General features: G+C 39.1%; 1 protein-coding gene across 2 annotated transcripts; it reads left to right on the plus strand.

Moving 5' to 3' along the window:
* Positions 1–248: 248 nt before the first annotated feature.
* LOC120571934 (brevican core protein-like) lies at positions 249–19,427 on the plus strand. 2 transcript variants are annotated; one of them, XM_039821092.1, is made up of 15 exons: positions 249–692; positions 7,971–8,050; positions 8,195–8,554; positions 8,831–9,005; positions 9,256–9,383; positions 9,508–9,801; positions 9,944–10,807; positions 11,542–12,330; positions 12,388–13,170; positions 16,924–17,031; positions 17,214–17,372; positions 17,473–17,555; positions 17,656–17,800; positions 17,935–18,117; positions 18,629–19,427. In XM_039821092.1, exons 1-15 carry the CDS (start codon positions 673–675, stop codon positions 18,748–18,750), a joined length of 4,293 nt encoding a protein of 1,430 aa, XP_039677026.1. In that variant the 5' UTR covers positions 249–672; the 3' UTR covers positions 18,751–19,427. The 2 variants fall into 2 exon arrangements, with proteins under 2 accessions (XP_039677026.1, XP_039677024.1); XM_039821090.1 differs by having other exon boundaries at positions 250–692; positions 11,542–13,170.
* Positions 19,428–20,706: the final 1,279 nt, after the last annotated feature.

Genomic DNA, 20,706 nt, shown 5'->3' on the forward strand with positions numbered 1-20,706 from the left:
TGAAGTTTTAAACTGACAGACTGAGCAACTGCTGCTGTGGTCTGTCACACAGGGACTAATCCTCAGCAGGATGTTGCTAACTGAAACTGCTGGTGATACATTCAACATTCTTCAAGGTGATTTAAGAAGACCAATAGTCGACTTTGGTGTGGAGGAGGTGTTACTGTCAGCTCCCTCACCTTCCTCCTCCAGTATACAGTAGGTGACCGTGCTGCAATATCAGTACCTGCAGCAGCAGCAGCAGCAGCAGCAGCCGTCTATCGCTCCTGCGCTGACTCCAGATGACGCTCAATGCATTTGTCGTTTCCCTGCAGGCAAAAAAACAACCTCATAGGTCATCTCTCTTCACTTCATAGCCTATTACATCGGTTATTTTAGATGTCATCCCTCCCAATCCCCTTTGACAAGCACACGCCATCTCCATCCAGATTGTTGGGTGGAAAAGTGGGCAGTGATTAAATGTGATTTCATATCTGGCTTCACTTTCTCTCAACTCCCTCTTTTCTTACCGAGCCTCGGAGTCGCTCGGACCGCAATCCAAACTCCCCTCATATACCTGCGCACAGCATCCAGAGCTGCGTTCCTCCAACAGGACAGTCGCACTGCAGCAAGCTGAGTGGAGCTGACGGAAAATACTTTTTACAGCCGAGAAGTCATCCCGCATCAGCTGAAATGCTGCTGAGAAGAAGCCGGTAGGTTATTTTTTTTAATTATTTTATTTTTTTGCTGTTGTGTTAATGATAGGCAGTTGATGCGGTCTAACTTCTTTTAAATGTATAATGTCATTTAAATGACGGTGTCATTTAAGAAAATGACCAGTTCGTTACCAGTTAATGGCTTTGCAGTAGTTGCTGTCCTCAGGGGAGGTCCTGAAATTGTGGCCTTAGTTCATTTTCTCTGCAGAAAATGTCATTTTGTGGAACTGGCGCACTTAGCTAAGTATAACTTTCTTCTAATTGGCTTTGTGTTTTGTTTTTTTGCCAATCACGAACCCGTCACTGTGTTTTAAAAGAGCATAGCTGGTGGACATGTTTATCAATGGCGTTTGCCACTTCAACCACATCATCGTCAGTCCCCATGGTTATTAAATAATTGTGAGACGTTGTAATGATTTTTCACACAGGTGAGCATGCTTTCAGTGTTCATGAAACTCAATAAAAAACTGCGACAGCATTGACTTACTGTCCTCTGCATTTATAGAAAGCATAAAGCAAAACCTATTCATTTATTTAATTTAAATGTTATTTTCTTTGGGAGTAAAGCCTGAATGCTACTGATTTTAAACTCTGAAATGATGTGCCCTGCAGGAGACACAAGAAGCCAGCTTTTTGTCTTTAGTGCACATCTATCCTCTTCTGTTCATTGTCTCCACCTGAGGGTTCAGGTAGACTTCATTAATGGACAGAGATATAGTAACAGAGAGATAACAGACTTTTAAGGATTCCTATCTCTTTTATGTGATGGTCCAGTTGCTCTCTGGATATTAGCCAGTGGAGCAAGTCAAACTAAAAGCACTGGTTTGGTTTCTTGTAATTTCTGATCAAAATGTAGCCATTGATCACCTAAATATTTATAATATTTGACCCATCTGTGGCAAAAGCATTACAACTTGAAGATGGTCTCTTGTTAAACATCAGGTAATAGAAGCAGATTCTCAGTAAAGTGACTCTTGATTCTATGATGTAAATATTGTTGTCATCAGCGCTCATATTGACACAGAATGTCTGAAGAAAAGATTTTCACACTATTTTTTTTTACAAGTAGATATTTTATAAATTGGCTGTGCATGTTGTATAGAAGCAAAGGGCAAGAAAACCCACTGCTGTAGGTAACAGGTATGATGTTGAAGATGGTGACCAAACAGCCAACATGGAGACTCTGAAGTTCTAGCTGTTCTTGTGGAGGATGACGGGCCCAGAGTTGTAGTAGAAATAATTAAACATCTCTGCAGATTTCAGAATTGCTGCCCACATCTTTTTTCAATGACTCAATTTCTCATAATAAATAAAAAGTGCAAACGAAATGGCAATTCAGCCGAATTATCTGGCTAGAAACAGTGAGGTAGGACGACGCGATAAAATTGCTGTTTCTAAGGGTTTATGCAGAATAATACTTCTACTGCAATTACATTATAACAAGTCTGTGTTGAAGCAGAAGTTGAAGATACAGATTATTTTACTCATTACTCATATTCTGAGGATTGTTGATCCTTAGGCATAATATAAACTGTCAGGCCATTTATTTTCTAATAAATAGTTAATCATCCTAGAAAGAAATGCCTAGTCAACAATGTGAAGTAGCCAATGAGTATGTGTCCCCTTATTTTTAGTTAAAGCTGAGGAATAGCTTCACTGATACCAGAAATAACCAAATACATAATGCTGGTGTAGGAATAGTTGACTTTAAAATAAAGAGTTCTGTTTGCCCAGATTCTACTAAATTCATGGTTTTGCATGGTTTACAATGGGCTTTCTAAGCAAAGGCTGTGGTCAGTCCACGGATTTGATGAGTCAGGCCAGAAATCTGGTATTTGTTTGATCCTTTGACTCGTTCCCAGGCACGTTGGGTGGTGAATTATATGGTGGGTGGCTTTTCCAAATTGGTTATCTGGTTGGGAGGCAGACAGTGGGTTTAATGGAAATGTCTGCACAGTTTGGGAGGTGGGAAGAGTTCTTTGATTGATTGCAACTCATCGGATGTGTGGAGGTGTTACGTTTGATGGTGCAGAGAGTTGGAGGATCGGTGTTGAGTGAACAGTCCCTGTTAGGTCAGACAGGAGTACACAATGACCAGTGCTTTGAACTTGTGTTTTTGTATTAAGAAGTTGTGATTAATTGGGGATTTCTTTTTGATGGGCTTTTTCTGGTGCTACGTTACCAGGTGAATGTCTTCAGCATAGATAAATTTAAAGGATCCGGTCATTTGTGTTTCATTGATACAGAGGCCAGTTAGGCTAGGAGCAAGACATGATCCTTGTTATTCTGTCCTATATATACACTTAATCTGTCTGTTTGTTGACCTGAAATTGCAATAAAGACAATTGCTTATTTTGGCCTGATTTTCAAAATTCAGGGTAGAATAACAGAAAAACATGACATTGATGTTGGTGGCATGTTTGCATAAATGATCCAAGTGGCCCAACTGTTAGATTAATTTAGCCACTTCTGAAAACCTTTGATTTTAGCTATCGATAAAATGGAGGATAGTAGGGAGCGTCTGTAAGATGATTGTCACATTTTAAATGTAAGAATAAAAGCATCGGAAAGAGGGAAAGGTCCATGCCAATTTAAACTGTCCATCTTTGTTTAAATTTATGTTGGTATTACATTAAGATAAGACAATGTTATATGTAAATCAGGTGCCTTCTTAAAGAAACTTCTACCTTTGTTTAAGTAATTTACGTTGCACTTCTTTTCAATTGTACATTTAGTTTGAACTCCATACCATGTAACCACAGTCTTGAGTCAATAAATCTAAAAGAATTAGAGAGGTTTGGAGATGAAAGGAGAGGAATAAACACTCATGGGAGACATAAACGTAGACTAGAGTGGATTTCTACATATTTAAAACGTGCATTTTAAGAGATCCATACTTAATTTTATCATAGACTCATCACTGCCAAAGCCAGTCCCAGCTCAGCGCTCCACAGGGCTTACATCAGTCGAACCTGTTGTCTCTGTTTGACCTGGCTAAACTGAGATCAGGAGTAATTTTCCTGCTCGTTGGTGGAGTTGGGGTTTGCCTGAGTTGACCTTGATGCAGAGTACTGCAGAGGCCACCCACAAGATGTAGTGAGCAAGCTTTAGTAGTCAGTACAGCACCGACGGGGCTGTCAGCATCTGATTTTATGTTTCTTGTTCACTATAATCTATTACATTTTAGTTTCAAGTTGAAATACATGCAGTAGGCTTAATGTGGATTTGACTATGTTTCTGCAGGAGGAGACTGGATTAGTTCTGCTTGTGAATAATGCATTGGCTGCAGTTTCTAGACCTGTAAATCTGTGGGTGGCATTTATTTTAAGCTCGACTTTTCTTCATTGTTACTCTCATTAAAGAGTGCAGAGTTCCTGGTCACGGCGAGGCCAAAGACTGTGATCTAAAAACAAAATAACCAGCAGCAACAAGGATTTTCTCCTCTGTCATCAATCTGAATGCACAAACTCATACACAAGCAAACTCACAGAAGTAACACCATTTGAAACAGTGTGCAGTGTCTTAATGTGGCCTTTTGTACAAAGCCTGCTCCAGAACCATTCTTAGTGGTTGAAAACTTCTTTTTCCATCCTTTTAAAAGAAGCGAAAGAAAGGAAAGAGAAAAAGCAAGCAAGTGTGCCAGTGCCCCGTCCTTTAATTTCCTCCGAGGCCTTTTGTGAGGGAGTCGGCCCGAAGTGAAAGCACAGTGTGCAGCTGTCCTCCTGGCCCACTGCTTGCTTTTTGTGAGACATTTTCCCATCAAGAATACTAATAGTGATACCAGCCCTGTGGAGTCCACCCAGCTGGCTGAGGAAACAGACAACACTTATACTGCCATCAAAGAAGGCCATTTAATCTGACACAAGTTAGCGAGCTGTGTTTGTGTCGATGTATTTGATATACAGATGCAGAGACATTTTATCAATGCTTGTTTAACTTGTGGCTCACTTTTGTGGTTCTGGTAATATTTATAATTTTTTCTTTATTTACTAGAACCACCAACTTTCCCACCTTGAACACATGTATACTGTGTGTCACCGACATGCCTGTTTAGACGACTGAATGGTATATGAGTGACACATTATGCCATCTTATGTCTGTTTATTAAAACTTCCTTTTGACAGAAGTAAAGGAGGCTGACACACACACACACACACACACACACACACACACACACACACACACACACAGTACCGCTTTTGTGCTTAGCTCTTTTCATTTGTCCCTGGAGACTGATTTTGAAGAATTGGAGGTTTATTTTAGGAGTGTTGTGTGGCAACAGTCAAACAATCTTGGACTCTTTTAAGAGTTAAAGCTTTAGTGTGTAACTTTTTGATATTAATAAACGTCCGTTACATTCAAGCCATTGCCAAATGAGTTGATATGAAGCTAATTAAGACTATCAGCTCCACACAACTCTCTCTGTATTTCTCAGTATGGCTATGTTCAGAAGATTGTGTTGTCCGGTGACTTTACTGCGCCGATAGTTTTGTTGTCATTACTAAAAATTCCTCATGGGGGCGACAGAAACTACGGACTATAGCTTTAAAGAGTTTCTCTGATGAAAAAAAAATGCTTACTTAAGTACTACTTTATACTTCTACTACTACATTTCACAAGGAAATGTTGTACTTTTTACTCCATTACATTTATTTTACAGCTATAAGTGACCTTTCAGATTTAGAAACCAAACATATGACCGATTTATAAAATCCCCTCATAGTATATAAAGCAGTTATAATTAGCTCCACATCGACCAACTACAACATTGAAGTGCTTATTACATGGTAATACATAAATGATAATGATCCAATAATATAATATATAACTCTGCAAAATGCACTTTAATCCATTAATGGGGAATTTTGGTATTTTTCAACCTGGTTTTCCTGAGAAATGTAACAGGATATGTAACAGAATCTTGATATATATTTGATCAGTGCTGCCTAGTTTTACAGTTTGACTGCAGTTCACAAGCAATCATTGACACTGTCTCAGAGAATCCTCGGCTCTGATTGGTTGTTAAAGGTCCCATGGCATGAAAATTTCACTTTATGAGGTTTTTTTTAACATTAATATGAGTTCCCCCAGCCTGTCTATGGTCCCCCAGTGGCTAGAAATGGTGATAGGTGTAAACCGAGCCCTGGGTATCCTGCTATGAGAATTTGGCCAACCCATGAGAGAGAGACATCATGGCTTTCAAACGAGAAAAGTGGCAGTTGGTCAAGGCCACACCCCCACCATCCACCTTGCCACTCCCACTCTCCTCCTCAATAGCTACAGACACAGAAATGGCACATACTAAGGAAAGCTCATTGTAGGACTGGCTCTAGTGGCTGTAATTCTGCACCAAAGCTGAATTTCGGGAAAGAGACTTCAGATACAGTATTAGGGGACCACTAAGGTCTATATAAAAGCATCCAAAGAGCACCATGTCATGGGACCTTTAATCTCCGGGCACGGTGGAAACTTGCAAATGCCATTAGGGGCACTAAGGGGAGGAAGAGGAACATGATTTTTTTTCACATATAATCTGTTTTATGTAGCTCTGTCAGGATATAGTGACAGCACAGTGACAGTACATTTACAAACAAGCAAGAAAACCTGCAAATCGTTTAAAGGAAATGTAAAGTAAAATGGAATTCAGAGAGCTGCTTTTAAATGATAAATGAACATTTGCAGCTTTATAGTGGCCGCATCAGGAGGTTGTGTGAGGTCACTGTGAGCGTCCTGCCATGCCTTCTGGGTTAATAACAGGGCCATACTGGTGACGGAGAGCTGGCAGGATGCTGCTGGGCTGAGACGCCGTGCCATTAGCTCCCGGAGGTGATGAATGGCTTGTGGTCACTGAGGCTGTGCTCCCAGCTTGCCTTTGAAAATCCAAGAAGTTGCTCTTTAATACTTCATACATTCACTGAGCTTTACGATACATTTTTTCAGTTTCTTGTGGTACTTATGTGCTTTACACACGTTATTATGATTTTTTCCAAATGTACAATACATACACTCAGCTGACAGTTTCTAAGTTACACCTAGAGAAAACGAATGCAGTCTAATACAACAGTTTCAGGTTATAATATCCTGTTTTTTGGTGAAAATGTTTGCAGGAGGTGTTGATTCAACTTATTAGTTTTGGAGGCTTTAGCCTCTGTTGCATTTTATTGCATTACACTTGTAGATGTTTTTGATATTATTTCAGAAGATGTGTCAGTTTATTCTATTTTTAGGGTGCCTTTTTAACATCTTGACAAGGACAAATAGATGTAAATTAGACTTGTAGACTAATTTTGGCTCGTTCAGGTCTTTTTCTCTTGATCAATGAGAACTGTCCCTGTTGAATATAGTAATGAAAAAAAATTTCAAATCCATTTATATCAGTGAGAGTAGACTAAATATAAAACACCTCTTAGTGCTGTAAGTTTTCTACTGATATTTTATATCTGTACCCAGTATACAGGACTAAAATATCTCAACTATTGGATGGATTGCCGTGAAATTAATGTTCCCCTTAGTGCTAAACTGAGATGTCAACATGGTAACATTAGTATTTAACTTAAATCACTTCTGTTCCTACATACAGCCTCACAGATCCCTTGGCATCACTGTAGACGCTTAATCTTTTATTTATTTATAATATCTACTCCCAAGGGAAGGTTTTAGAGTGAACTTATTTTCTTTTGTTTATAAATGATATTGTTCCTCTCACCTTAAGGTCTAAATCCTTCCATTTTTACATAAACCCACATACAATAAAGCTTTTGTTTCTGTCTTTTTTACAGCATAAAATTTTGTGGTACAATTCAGCTTTAAACAGTATTACATAAGCATTAAACGCAGATAATAAGGCTAAAATTCAGAGCATCACAGTGTAACCATGGGTCTGTCTCTTCAGCTGCGTATCTACAGTATATATGTGCAAAGCTAAAACCACAGTAGGTGGATCCTGTAGATAGCACAAAGGTCTGCAGGTTTTGACCTTTAATAGTACAATAAATCAGTTAGGTGAGATCAGTGGAGCTGAATCAGCACAATACATGACTTCCAGGGTCAGAAATCGCTCGCTCTGCCTATTAAAGGTTAAACGTGTGAAATTGGAAACTGGTAAGGAGAAAAAAATATCATTAATTTGTTATTTCTTACCCTGAGTTTACAACAGGAATGCTTTATTAATCTTTGTGTGTCATATTTTATCTAATACTAGTACTACTACTAATAATAATAATAATAATAATAATAATAATAATATAATCTTGTGTTTCCTCTTTATCTCCACAGACATGTCCAAATACTTCCACTTCTCATTGAAGTCTGCCGCCTCACTCTGGCATTCCCCACACAAACTCCATCTGCATTTGGTACGTCTACATTTTCCCATTATCTCTTACTTTCAGGATCCATTCACATTCAGTTGTAAGCAAAGGCAAAGATAGGCCATGATTCACTATTCTCAGCAAATTTACAGAGCTGCTCACTTCTTCACACTCTTTTTTTTCCTACAGAAGATGTCCGGCAGCTCCAGGTGAACATCCCTCACTCAGGTCCGGTTTCCGCCCCACTGGGCAGCTCCATCTCCATCCCCTGCTTGGTGTCTCTGTCCTCTTCCTCCCCTGTTGCACCGCGGGTCAAGTGGACCGTGGTGTCTGGTGGCGTGGAGACGCAGATCTTGGTGGCGCAGGGTCAAAGGGTGAAGGTCAATGAGGTGTACCGAGACCGCGCTGCCTGGCTCAACTACACTTCCTCCCCTGATGATCTGTCACTGTGGCTGGGAGATTTACGCTCCAGTGACTCGGGTCACTATCGCTGCGAGGTGCAGCAGGGCCTGGAGGATGCCAGCGACCTCGTACAACTCAAAGTCAAAGGTAACAAAATGAAAGACGTGGATCATCACTGAAGCTTTGGAAAGAATTAGATGTACTGTATATACAAGTGATATAGGATACAACATATAGTGTAGTGTAGTAACAAAGAATATAATTGCGTGCTTTGTGATCGTCCTGTTATAAAACATCTGAATAATTTTATTAGATTGATGGTCACATTTGACATAAATCAACATTTACTGGCCACATACTGTTGTTCAAGAAGCATTTTTGTATAATCTGAATATACATGTGTGCTAATGTGTGTTTGTGTAGGTGTCGTATTCCACTACAGAGATGCTTTGGGCCGCTATGCGTTTTCTTTCCATCAGGCCCAGAAGGCTTGTGAGGCCATTGGGGCACAAATCGCGACTCCTGACCAGCTGCTGGCGGCTTATTATGACGGCTATGAGCAGTGTGATGCAGGCTGGCTGGCAGACCAGTCTGTCAGGTATCTCATTGCCTCTGTATCTGCTTGTTCCAACATAAAACTTAAACACTAATGCTTTAATGGCTGCACCTCTTTGTTTAATGAAAATATTCCAAACCTTTTTTTAACATTTCCCCAAAATTCAGCCTAAAGTGTAGATTATTTGGTATATTTGGAAAGTACATTATCTCCACCAGAATTTAAAGCCACTTTTTTAAACTTCAAGGGGTTAATATTACGGGAGAAATGCTGATTGTTTCCATTCTTGCAGGTACCCAATCCAAGTGCCCCGTGAAGGTTGTTATGGAGACATGAATGGTCAACCAGGAGTGAGAAACTATGGGACAATGGATCCAGATAATCTATTTGATGTTTACTGTTATGTGGAGGAAGCTGACGGTATGAATAATAATTAATAAATAAATAAGAATGAATAAGAGCTAAAATAATAAAACAACAATATATCAGCCATTATTTATTTAGAGTTTGAGCAATGTAAAATTTTTATATTTTGTGTTTGTAGGGGAGTTGTTTTATGACTCCATCCCACAGCAGTTGTCATTTGACGAAGCACAGTCATACTGCAGAGCTGGAGGAGCAGAGCTGGCTACAACAGCACAGCTGTACTTGGCATGGAGTGAAGGTCTGGATCGTTGCAGCCCTGGCTGGCTGTCGGATGGCAGTGTGCGCTACCCAATCATAGCCCCGAGAGAGCGCTGTGGAGGGCCTCAGCCAGGCGTCAAAACCCTCTATCGCTTTAGTAACCAAACTGGCTTCCCAGAGCCATCCAGCCTTCATGACATGTATTGTTTCAAAGGTGTGTATTTTGCGTCTTAAGTATTTTGCTGCATTCAATAATATTAAATGTACATGTCAAAAATGCAAACTGTTTATTCAAAAGAAATGTGTTTTTTATAATTCCAAAATCTCATTTTTAATCAGTTATCTGTCCTCTACAGATAGTAAAATTACTCCCACCGACTCTCCCATGGACTACGTGGCCACAGAGCCTGAGGACATTGGACAAGATGTTGTTATTCTTATGAAAACAGATCAAGAGCTGCAACTGAACCAACATTCAGAACAGGTGGAGCTCAAAGCTCAAAGGGTATTCGAATCTTTTCCCCTTTTCTCCAGCTCTTCCACTGAGGCAAATGACACGCACCCAACAGTTAGATCAGACACAACAGAGTCTCCTCTCCACACCACACCTATAGTGAATCTCCTCCAGGCATTGAATGAAACTTCATCTACCACAGAAAAGAGCTCCCAGCATCCTACAGCACTTATGAACAGCACTATCAACACCACAGACACCTATGATTTCCCACAAAACACGTCATTACTGCCCAGCGTTTACAATGAGACAGATTTCCACCGTAACTTGAACTTCACCTTTCACCAGTCTGAGCCTGAAAGCACCACAGGGTTTCCAGAACCATCATATGAACCTAAGACACATAACCAAACCATTCCAGACACTCATCCTGAACAGAATACATCTGAGAGGCCAAAGGATTCCCAAGAAATACAAAAGACCAACTTGCATTTTGACAAATCGCAAGCCAATTATAGTGAAAAGAACAGCAATCATGCTCAAGAGGAGAGCTTCTGGGAGTTGACCTCAATGACCCTTGACCCCGTGGTTCAAATGAAGATGGATGAGGCAGCAGTAGAAGATTCTGTGCAGGTGTTACTCTCAACTCAGGCCTCAAAAGAAGAAGGAGAACTTCTTACACAACCAGCTCAAACTACAAAATCTTCCATTAAAGAGCTAACCTCATTGTGGGCAATTCTGGATGGGTCTGGAGATTTTTCTCAAGGTATGTCAAGCATAGATTTGAGTTTCTAAGTCTTACAAAACAACAAACATCAATATCTCGGATGAATCGTTCAACATTTGAGAATTAGATGAGAAGATTATTAATACCACTCTTGTGTCTGTAGTATGGTAAATATTGAGCTACAGCAGGCAGTTAGCTTATTAGCACAAAGACTGGAAACAGTGGGAAACAGCTGGCCTGGTTCTGGTCAATGGTAACAAAATTAAATCAATTTACCAGTACGTCTAAAACTCTTTTTTGTAAGTATAGTATAGTTATATCTTGTTTGTTTAATTCGTATATAAAAAAAGGAAGTGTAACAATGACAAGTTGCGGTGTTACGGGGGTTTATGTAGTGGACTATTTCCTGGCTAGGAGCAGCGAGTTCCCCAAGTCTTGTCATGGCATATACTGTAAACTCCTGTAACACCTCCACCTTCAACTTGTTATTTTTTGTTTTTTTTTACGGATTAAACAACCCGGATAAAATGTGTTTATTAGTGAGTTTTAGAGGTACCGTAAGGCGGATTTTTACAGAACTGACTAGCTGTTTCTCCTTAAGCTAGGCTAACTTGCTACTGGCTGTAGCTTCATATTGACAGATATGACAGTGGTATCAGTCTTCTCATCTTAGTCTTGGCAAGGAAGCAAATAAGGGTATTTACCAAAATGTTAAACTCTTCCCCTAATAGATGGATATCCAGCTCTGAAAATGCATTATGCTTTTTTTCTAGAAAGTGACCTTGACGTCGAAGCAGTCAGCTTCATCTCCACATCAGATTCTTCAACTTCCGGCTTTACCACTGCAATCCCCGATCTAACCCGCTCATCTGGGTCACGGCATTCTGACAAACTAGGCTTGGATATCCTCGCCACAGCACCACAGTTGTGGGAGTCCTCCATTTCTAGACAGGAGGGAAGTACAAGTTTAGAATTTGAAGAAACAGTCACTTTGGAAAGTGACAAAAAACTTGTTTCTGGAGTACGTTTAGCTATTACTGAGTCTCCAGAGGAGTCAAACACCACCCAGCTGCCTACTGATTCCTCCAAAGCCCGGTTTCGCACATCAGGTTACAGACTGTATTTGGATACTGTGACCACTGGGTATGAAGAGGCAAGTGGACATGAACTTGCTACAGTTACTGCAACCCTTGGAGAAGATGTTAAAGTTGTCCCAACCTTTAAAGGGGATGTTAAAGTTAGCCAAATCATTGAAGAGGAAAATAAAATTACCCCAACTCTTGAAGAGGAAGTTACAGTAACCCCAATCCTTGAAGAAGAAAAAGAGGTCTCCACAACTCTTGAAGAGAAAGCTAAAGTTTCCCTTTTTCTGGAAGAAGCTAACGTTGCCCCAATCCTTGAAAAAGAAGTTAACGTTACACCAACCATTGCCCTTGAAGAAGAACCTAGCGTTACCCCAACCCTTGAAGAAGAAGTTACCGTTACCCCAACCCTTGAAGAAGAAGCTGGCGTTGACCCAACCTTTGAAGAAGAAGCTAGTGTTGCCCCAACCCTTGAAGAAGTTAACATTAGCCCAATCCTTGAAGAAGAAGCTAGTGTTGCCCCAACCCTTGAAGAAGTTAACATTAGCCCAATCCTTGAAGAAGAAGCTAGTGTTGCCCCAACCCTTGAAGAAGAAGCTAGTGTTGCCCCAACCCTTGAAGAAGTTAACATTAGCCCAATCCTTGAAGAAGAAGCTAGTGTTACCCCAACCCTTGAAGAAGAAGCTAGTGTTACCCCAACCCTTGAAGAAGAAGCTAGTGTTGCCCTTACCCTTGAAGAAGAAGCTAGTGTTACCCCAACCCTTGAAGAAGAAGCTAGTGTTACCCCAACCCTTGAAGAAGAAGCTAGTGTTGCCCTTACCCTTGAAGAAGAAGCTAGTGTTACCCCAACCCTTGAAGAAGAAGAAGCTAGTGTTACCCCAACCCTTGAAGAAGAAGCTAGTGTTGCCCCAACCCTTGAAGAAGAAGTTAACATAACCTCAACTTCTAACTGGGATCTCCTGACCACCACAACTGGACCCCAGGAGTCTGATCTTGATCTTGAGTACAGCGGAAAAAATCCCTCCATCACCTCCACAGCAGTTCCTGATTCTTCCTCAGGTACAAAACCCACTGCTGCTACCACAAAGACGACCACCACCACCATCACAAGCACCACGCACTGGTCCAGACGCACCTGGAGCCCGACCACCTCAGCACCCAATGTTTTCCACAAGACAGCTGAGCCCCGGAAGGTGACAGCCTTCATACCACCAGTGGATCAAGGTCTGGTGGATGTTGAGTTTAGTCTCACCCAGCCGCCCACCCTGCTTATCTTGCCCAATGAGAGGGCAGCTGTAGGCGGTACAGGGAAAATTTCAGGTAATGTTAAAGCCACTCTCATCAGCCTAACCGTCAACCTCTTGCTACTCGACGCAATGATGCACTAAAATCCCTGATCTGTCCTCAACCCACCTTTTTTCCATTTTCTGTAAAACACCTCCCCTCCTTTTTCAAACGACTTCCCACGTTTGTTTCACTTGTTGTCTCAGAAAGCCCACTCACCCTTCTGACTTCTCCCGCTTCACCTTAAAAAGCTCCTCACTTCTCCCCTTGTGACCCCCACCTCCCCTTCGAGATACTCACACTGGGACAGCTCCCGTTTGACAACTGTCAACAGCCCACTCTTGTTGTGCATGATGTTTTCTTCCTCATCCAAGGATTGACTTCTGTGAAGTACTGTTGTAATATACTGGTATGTTTATGAATGAGTGTTTCAGTCCTTCTTCTACAGTGATTTTCTGCCATACTGATGGTCACGTTGGTAAACCTTTTCTTAGTATCTTGATCAGTGGGTTTTATTTGAAAAAAATACATCTCTGCACCAAACAAGCATAGATTATTCTCTTCACAATAACTTTATTCTTGCTAACTCTTTCACAGTGTCTTTTGCATTATTCTGGAATAACTTGATAAAGGAACTTAATCTTTCAGTGGAATGTAACATCGATCAGTGCAACAGAAGTAATGTTTTATATTTAATCCATAACTTCACATCAAGTGTTAAAACTGTTTCCTCAGATTTTTAGTCTTCTATAGTTTTGTTGTTTCAGACAGTGTAGTACCAGAAACACAGAGGGTTCCATGTGTATAAGCACAAATATTGTTCAGTGTTGGTTTGTTGTCAGTGGTATCATTTAGCAGTATGTTTTTCAATCTCCTTTATGGGTCATTAATGTTTTATACTCAAGTCATGTCTTATTGTTTAATTATGAGTTGTACATTGTTGTGGTTTTAGGTGTAAGAATGATAAAATTAACTAGTCAATGTTTGTTTCTCGTGTCACCGTCAGTTGATAAATGTTATTTTATTTTCCTTCAAGCTCAAACATTTAAGTTTACTGTAAAATGTATATTTTGTTCCTACTACTAAAAATGGCAGCTGCAGAGTCAGTATTTTTGCAAGAATTGCCATCTATTTTTATTTTATTTTGGCTTCAACACAGTAGGTAGTTACAAGTCTTGTATTGTAATCAGAAAACAATACGAGGCAATTTAATTTATATGGCACGTCATTACAGGAAAACTCAATGTACTTTATATAAGATGCAAACAGCAACAGAACAGAACTTAAAATGATGCACTAACAAACTAGAGTGGCACTTCAAACTAGAGTGGCACTTCAGTGTGGCTCCATCCATCTTTACAGATGCCATCAGTGTTCTGCATCACAAAATAGACTTCTCTTTTCCGGCAATTCTGTCTTAGCAACTCCTTTACATGTTTTAATCAGCCATATTTGTGGTGATAATTGACACTGACTGCAACAGCTTCACTCAGCACATTTGCATTAAAATTGGTATCTAGAAATAATCTTCAAATTAACAATAGAACAGAAGTCAAAAAGATAACAATTGGAATTACGGGATATACAATAGCAGTTGATATAATAAGTTTGGGTGATTTACAATGTATTTTCATTTAATGGGGGTCAAATTACTGTTCTGTATTATGGTCTGTATTATCTACATTTATTCACATTTAAACTCAAGACTAACAATTTAGTTTTCTAGTGTTGTATAGATATTATGTAAACTTGTTTTACTATCAGCATGCTACTAATCATTGTGATGAAAAAAATGAAAAGCATCCACATAAATCTTCATGTATTAAGACGACAGAGATCTTCAAATGTACAAAAGCTTGCATCAGTAAATTAATATTGCTTTATTTTTTTCACATTTAATATAAGCTGCAGCGCCTCCATTGAAGTTTGGTGAGCTGTGATGACTATATATTGGTCTATTCATGGTGATGAAGACTGGAGACCCAGCAGTTTATGACAGTGAGAAAGCCACCACTCATTTAGTAACTGCAGTACTAACTTCACATAATCATTTACAAGCAATTTATTGTCTTGTTGTGTTTGAGGAAAACTTCACAAACAGGGAAATCTTGCAGACGTTTTGTAGAAAGGACTGAGAATTCAACCAATATCCGTGTTGCTGTGCAAACTTGAAAAGAATCGAAGTAAAGATGCCAACATACATGGGTGACAGCACATGGTTTCATTTTCAAGTAAAAGCAAAACTGAATGATGGTTTTACTTTGAGTGCATATGATTCTCATTTGACTTGTGTAAAACAGTTATTATCTTCCACACATACACACAACATACACACACACTGACCCACAGAGAAGTATGTGAGTATGCAGTATAATGACAGACACTGTAGAGCTACATTGTTTATAGGGTGTCAAAGGAAGCAAACAAACTAAATCCACTTGTAAAATGTTTAATTTCAATTTGGACATGCATGCCCTCCATTTTGCCTACTTTTTACAAATTTAGAAAATTGAAAAAAGAAACTCCAACCCCTCTTTTTCTTCAGGACTTTAAACAACTATAGGCTATTTATGTAACAACTACGTTTTGACAGGGACACTTTGCCCGAAGCCAACAGATCTTTTTCTTGTGCAGTGTAATCAGGAGTTTGACTACATAAAGTCATGCTAACAAAAGCCAATTTTCCAAATAGGACATCAACAAAAGGAACAGGTGTTATGGGAAACAAGAAGTGACTAACAGATTTATTTTATATTTTCCTCGAAATCCCTTTATTACCTCCACTAAATAATCTGCAAATTGCAATTAAGTTTTTTTCTTTAACATAGTTTAGAAATTATAAATAATGGTCATACGCAAGTATTTTTAAAAGCATGGAAGAAGAGATGCAAGTGCGAAACAAATGTACAGAGGTTATTTTAATAACGGAGTAGCCTATGTGAATTGCAGGGCGAGAGTGAGCTGAAGTTAAGTGTAAAAATATTTTAATGCATAGCATCATCATCAGAGAATTTTTCACAGGAAGGATCCAACACCAGTGTCTTTATCAGTATGCACCATTATGTATTTGTATGTGCCATAACATGTTTGACATACTATGACAGACCGTATGCTTTGGTAGAGAGTAAGCTATCAAAACAGATCACAAGAAGGTCTGTTGATAATCATGTGTAACTGTGTCCTTGCATTTTGATTTGCAAGTCTTTTTATGACCCGGTAACAAGAGTGATTGTATTTGGCATCATTCAGGCTCCACCCATTATTATTTGAAAGGTTTATTATTAATGAAAAGTGCAAGCAGAAGAACACATAAAGAAGAAGCTCTAAGACGCCAGAGATGTACCAAAGAAGACAGAAGAGGACCTTAAGAGTTTGACCTCGTGTCAAGTCTGTTCTCTGCTGCCATCTGTTGGCTCAGTTGAATGCTGGCGCTTCAACATGTCCTTTTAATGGCCTGTAGAATGCCACTATTATTATATTTGTACATATATATCTACCTCTGTAAATATAATAATGTAATGTAATAATGTATAATTCACTGGTATGCATGCACAATTGCAATTAGTGCATAATCACACTTTAATCTTTATTTCTCAAATCTTTTGATTCAGCAAATCCATGTTTTTCCTGATATTTATACACAACATAATACAAGCAAAAATTTTACTTAATAATATAATATAATCAATAATTAAATTAACAAAATAAGAAAATATGCAGACTGCAAGCTGTGCTCTCATGTAGTTTCAGCAGCAGAACAACCTGAAGTGGCTCTCTGTTTCGTTTCAGATGCATGTTTGGACGACCCCTGTCTCAATGGAGGCACCTGTACTGACCGAGACGGGCGGATTCAATGTCTTTGTTTGCCAACATATGGAGGAGACTTCTGTCACACTGGTAAGCTCTCTGCCTTTTTCCACTGGAAATTGTTTCTGTCATGTCTGTCAAACAAGTTGGGTAGCTGGTATCTGTTTCAAAGTAAATAAATGGGCCTTCCCACAATTATATCTGCAAAATAAAACCTGTGAAGGCATGTCAAAGACTCTTTGGTTGTCCGGTCTCCTCTGTGATGTTTTCAGATTTGGAGCGATGCGAACCAGGTTGGGATAAGTTCCAGGGTTTCTGCTACCGACACTTCAGCCAGCGTCTGAGCTGGGAGGTCGCAGAGCAGCACTGTCGCATGCTGGGAGCTCATCTGGTGTCTGTCATAACCCCTGAGGAACAGAGTTACATCAACAGTAGGTTATAGGTTCAACAGGATAGTTTGTCCTATATGAGTGATTAATTTACGTATTGTATCTTATGGACTGTTTATAATTGACTTATTGTGCTCCCCAGACCACTACAAAGAATACCAATGGACCGGTTTGAATGATAAGACCATTGAGGATGATTTCCGCTGGTCTGATGGCAACCCACTGGTGAGGAATATAAGAAACCATGAGTGTGACTGAGCTCATACAACAAATCTACTCAGTTTAAACATAATTTCACCCATGTCTCTTCTCCCCATGCATGCAGCTGTATGAGAACTGGTACAGAGGGCAGCCAGACAGCTATTTTCTGTCTGGAGAAGACTGTGTAGTGATGGTGTGGCACGATGATGGACGCTGGAGTGACGTACCCTGCAACTATCACCTTGCATACACCTGCAAGAAAGGCACCTGTGAGTAATATGAATAAAACATTTAGAGCTCCTCGTGAATGGTTTCAACTCCCTCATGTGGTTGTTTTGGGCTGTTACACCATCATACATCAGCCCCAATGAAGACCTAAATTGTGTCATCTCTCTTTTAACAGCCTCATGTGGTCCTCCACCCAAGGTCCGAAACGCCTCCATCTTTGGAAAAGTTCGACAAAGATACGAGACCAACGCAGTTGTGCGTTATCACTGCGCCAAGGGTTTCCAGCAGAGACTAAATCCTCTGATCAGATGCCTGTCTGCAGGAAGGTGGGAGAGGCCCCAGGTCCTGTGCATCCCAGGTAAGAGAAAATATTGTCATAACCCTGACAAACAAATCTATATTTCTTAAAAACCTTCATTAAATTATTTTTTTAAATTCTAAATTGTAACTTAAAGTAGAGTGTTCTTCCTGCACTCATATATGAAGTGATACAGTGACTATGAGGCTGTTGTAGGCTGTCACACAGGGCAAGTCTTTTCATTTTACTGATAAGGTGTTTATGTATCTTTTTGAGTGACATTTCCCTTCATCACTATATGGGCACTGAAGTTTATTTTGAATCAATCCCACACATACTGTAGTCCTGCCGTTAATACTGAGTCTAGCATTTTACATTTCTATTTACTGATACATATTTGTGACCCATTTCTAAAGATTTACATCTTCAGGAGGAACAGATAGGCTTGGTGTGAGTGCCACAGACAGGGTATAAGTCTGAAAGTATTAAGACACAGACAATCATTGGGGTTTGTTGACAAGAACAGAAATAAGGAATAACTCTTGAACGTTGTTTATGAATTACCTTCCAGAGGCCGGAGGTCCAATTCAACACCCTGAAGTGACGTCACTGACCAACAGCAACTCTGCTGCCATTGAAGATGACTTTGAAGCCACTAAAGAGACACCACAGTACTGGGACATCAAGTTTTAAAAGTCAGCCATGCTTTCCTTCCTTGTCTTCCTTTCCTAAATTCTGCTGTTGTAACATAACAAGGTGCCAAGAATCAAATCCTTTTTACCAATGAAAGCTCAAACAGGACAAAATGAACCACAGACGCAGAAAGACACAAACTGAAGCTTCCTTTCATCCAAGAAGCCTGAATGCACAGACAGGCTTTGTTTTCTTTTAATGGAGTTAAACATTCCTACGTTTTGATGACCTTTTCTACTGTATTTTGTTTTATCGTTCTGACTAGCAGAGCGCCAAATAGCTTAAAGAAAGAAAGAAGAAATACAGTAGGCTAAACTCCTAATTATTGTCAGCTCCAAATCTACAGAAAGAACTCTTCTCTTTGTGGTTTTTGTTATATCAGGAACCTTTTTATAAATGGTGCTAATGTCTTTAAAAACCTTTGTCTCCAACCAAGATATTTGTTTTCCCTGCTTTGTCAAAGAATCTAATGACTCCAAAGCACAAAGTCAATCTTAAGAAATTGTCAATAAGTACTGTACATATATTCGTTTTCACACCTGTTATTATTGCTGTCCACATTCTTCTGAGGGAAACCTTTTATTTCCAGCAGACGCAGTTTTGTTCGTCAGCTTTATGTTGTAATAAAGTTTTGTAGAACAGAGCAAAGAATAAATCGTTCTTTAATGTTACCTTTAGCACTGTGTGTGGGCTTCATTTCATGTTTAAGTAGACATCCAGCACTCACATTGACAACACAACAAAAAAAACTTTTGAGTTTTTATTTTCTATTACTGTTGGACAGAAAAAGTGGGAAGAGTAGTAATATCACTTTTATGGATTATGTGGCATTTCAAGAGAGGGACGGTGACAGATAAAGGTTTTGGTGAAATCCTTGAGGAAGTGAGTGATTAAACTCTTAAATGTTGTAAAATCGATTGGATAGATAAACTGCCCCTTTCCTCATGCAGGAACACCTGGGATGTTTATTTTGTTCTTAGTTTTATTTCTGAGGCTGCATCCATCACGCGGTATCACTTTTTAAGATATAAATGGTTTAAGGTGTAACTACCTTCTTGTTGACAACAGTGGAATTTAACTAAGTACATCTACTCAAGTACTGTACTTAAGTACAAATTTCAGGTATTCATACTTAACTTGAGTATTTCCATTTTATGCTACTTTACACTTTTTCTCCACTAACAAATAGTGTACTTTTTACTGAACTACATTTATCTGACAGCATTAGTTACCTTTCAGATAAAGATTTGATACCTCAAACATATGATCAGTTTATAAAATATGCAGTTATAGATGAAATTACCTAACAGTACATACAGCTGTTAAAATTAGCTCTGCCTTGACAACATTCAGATGCTGCTTAGGCGGTAATGAATCAGGAATAAAATTCCAAAAATACATATATAATAAATGTAACACTTTGAATGGGGCTATTTTGTATATTTACTTTTGATATTTTAAGTACAATTTGCTGCTAATACTTAGTTTTACTTAAGTAAGGTTTTGAAAGCAAGACTTGTACTTGTAACATAGCATTTTTGTTTATTGTGGTATCGCTACAATCTGAGTGGTTCTTCCACCACTGCTTGTTGCTCAATAATTCATTTATTAGTTTTTGAGATCATAATAAATATTTATTTTAAAAACTTTAGTGAAAATTCCTGTTGTATAATGGAAACAAATACTACCCCATTCAAAAGCATACTAAGAAAGCCACATTAGACAACAGACAAACTACCAGCAACCTTGTTATTCTAAACAGTGAAAAAATAAAGGTCGATGAACTCTTATAATTTTCTAACTGCACTAAAAATTAGAAAAGTTAATACAAACTGATTAATTGTCACCCTAATATAGAAAATAATAAATGGAGGTGCCATCTAATAAATATTTTCTAACTGCATTATCTAGGTTACAACAACAACAACAACAACACAATCATTTGGGGGCTTTTCC

Source organism: Perca fluviatilis, chromosome 13 (genome assembly GCF_010015445.1).
Source record: "Perca fluviatilis chromosome 13, GENO_Pfluv_1.0, whole genome shotgun sequence".
Taxonomy (NCBI): Eukaryota; Metazoa; Chordata; class Actinopteri; order Perciformes; family Percidae; genus Perca; species Perca fluviatilis.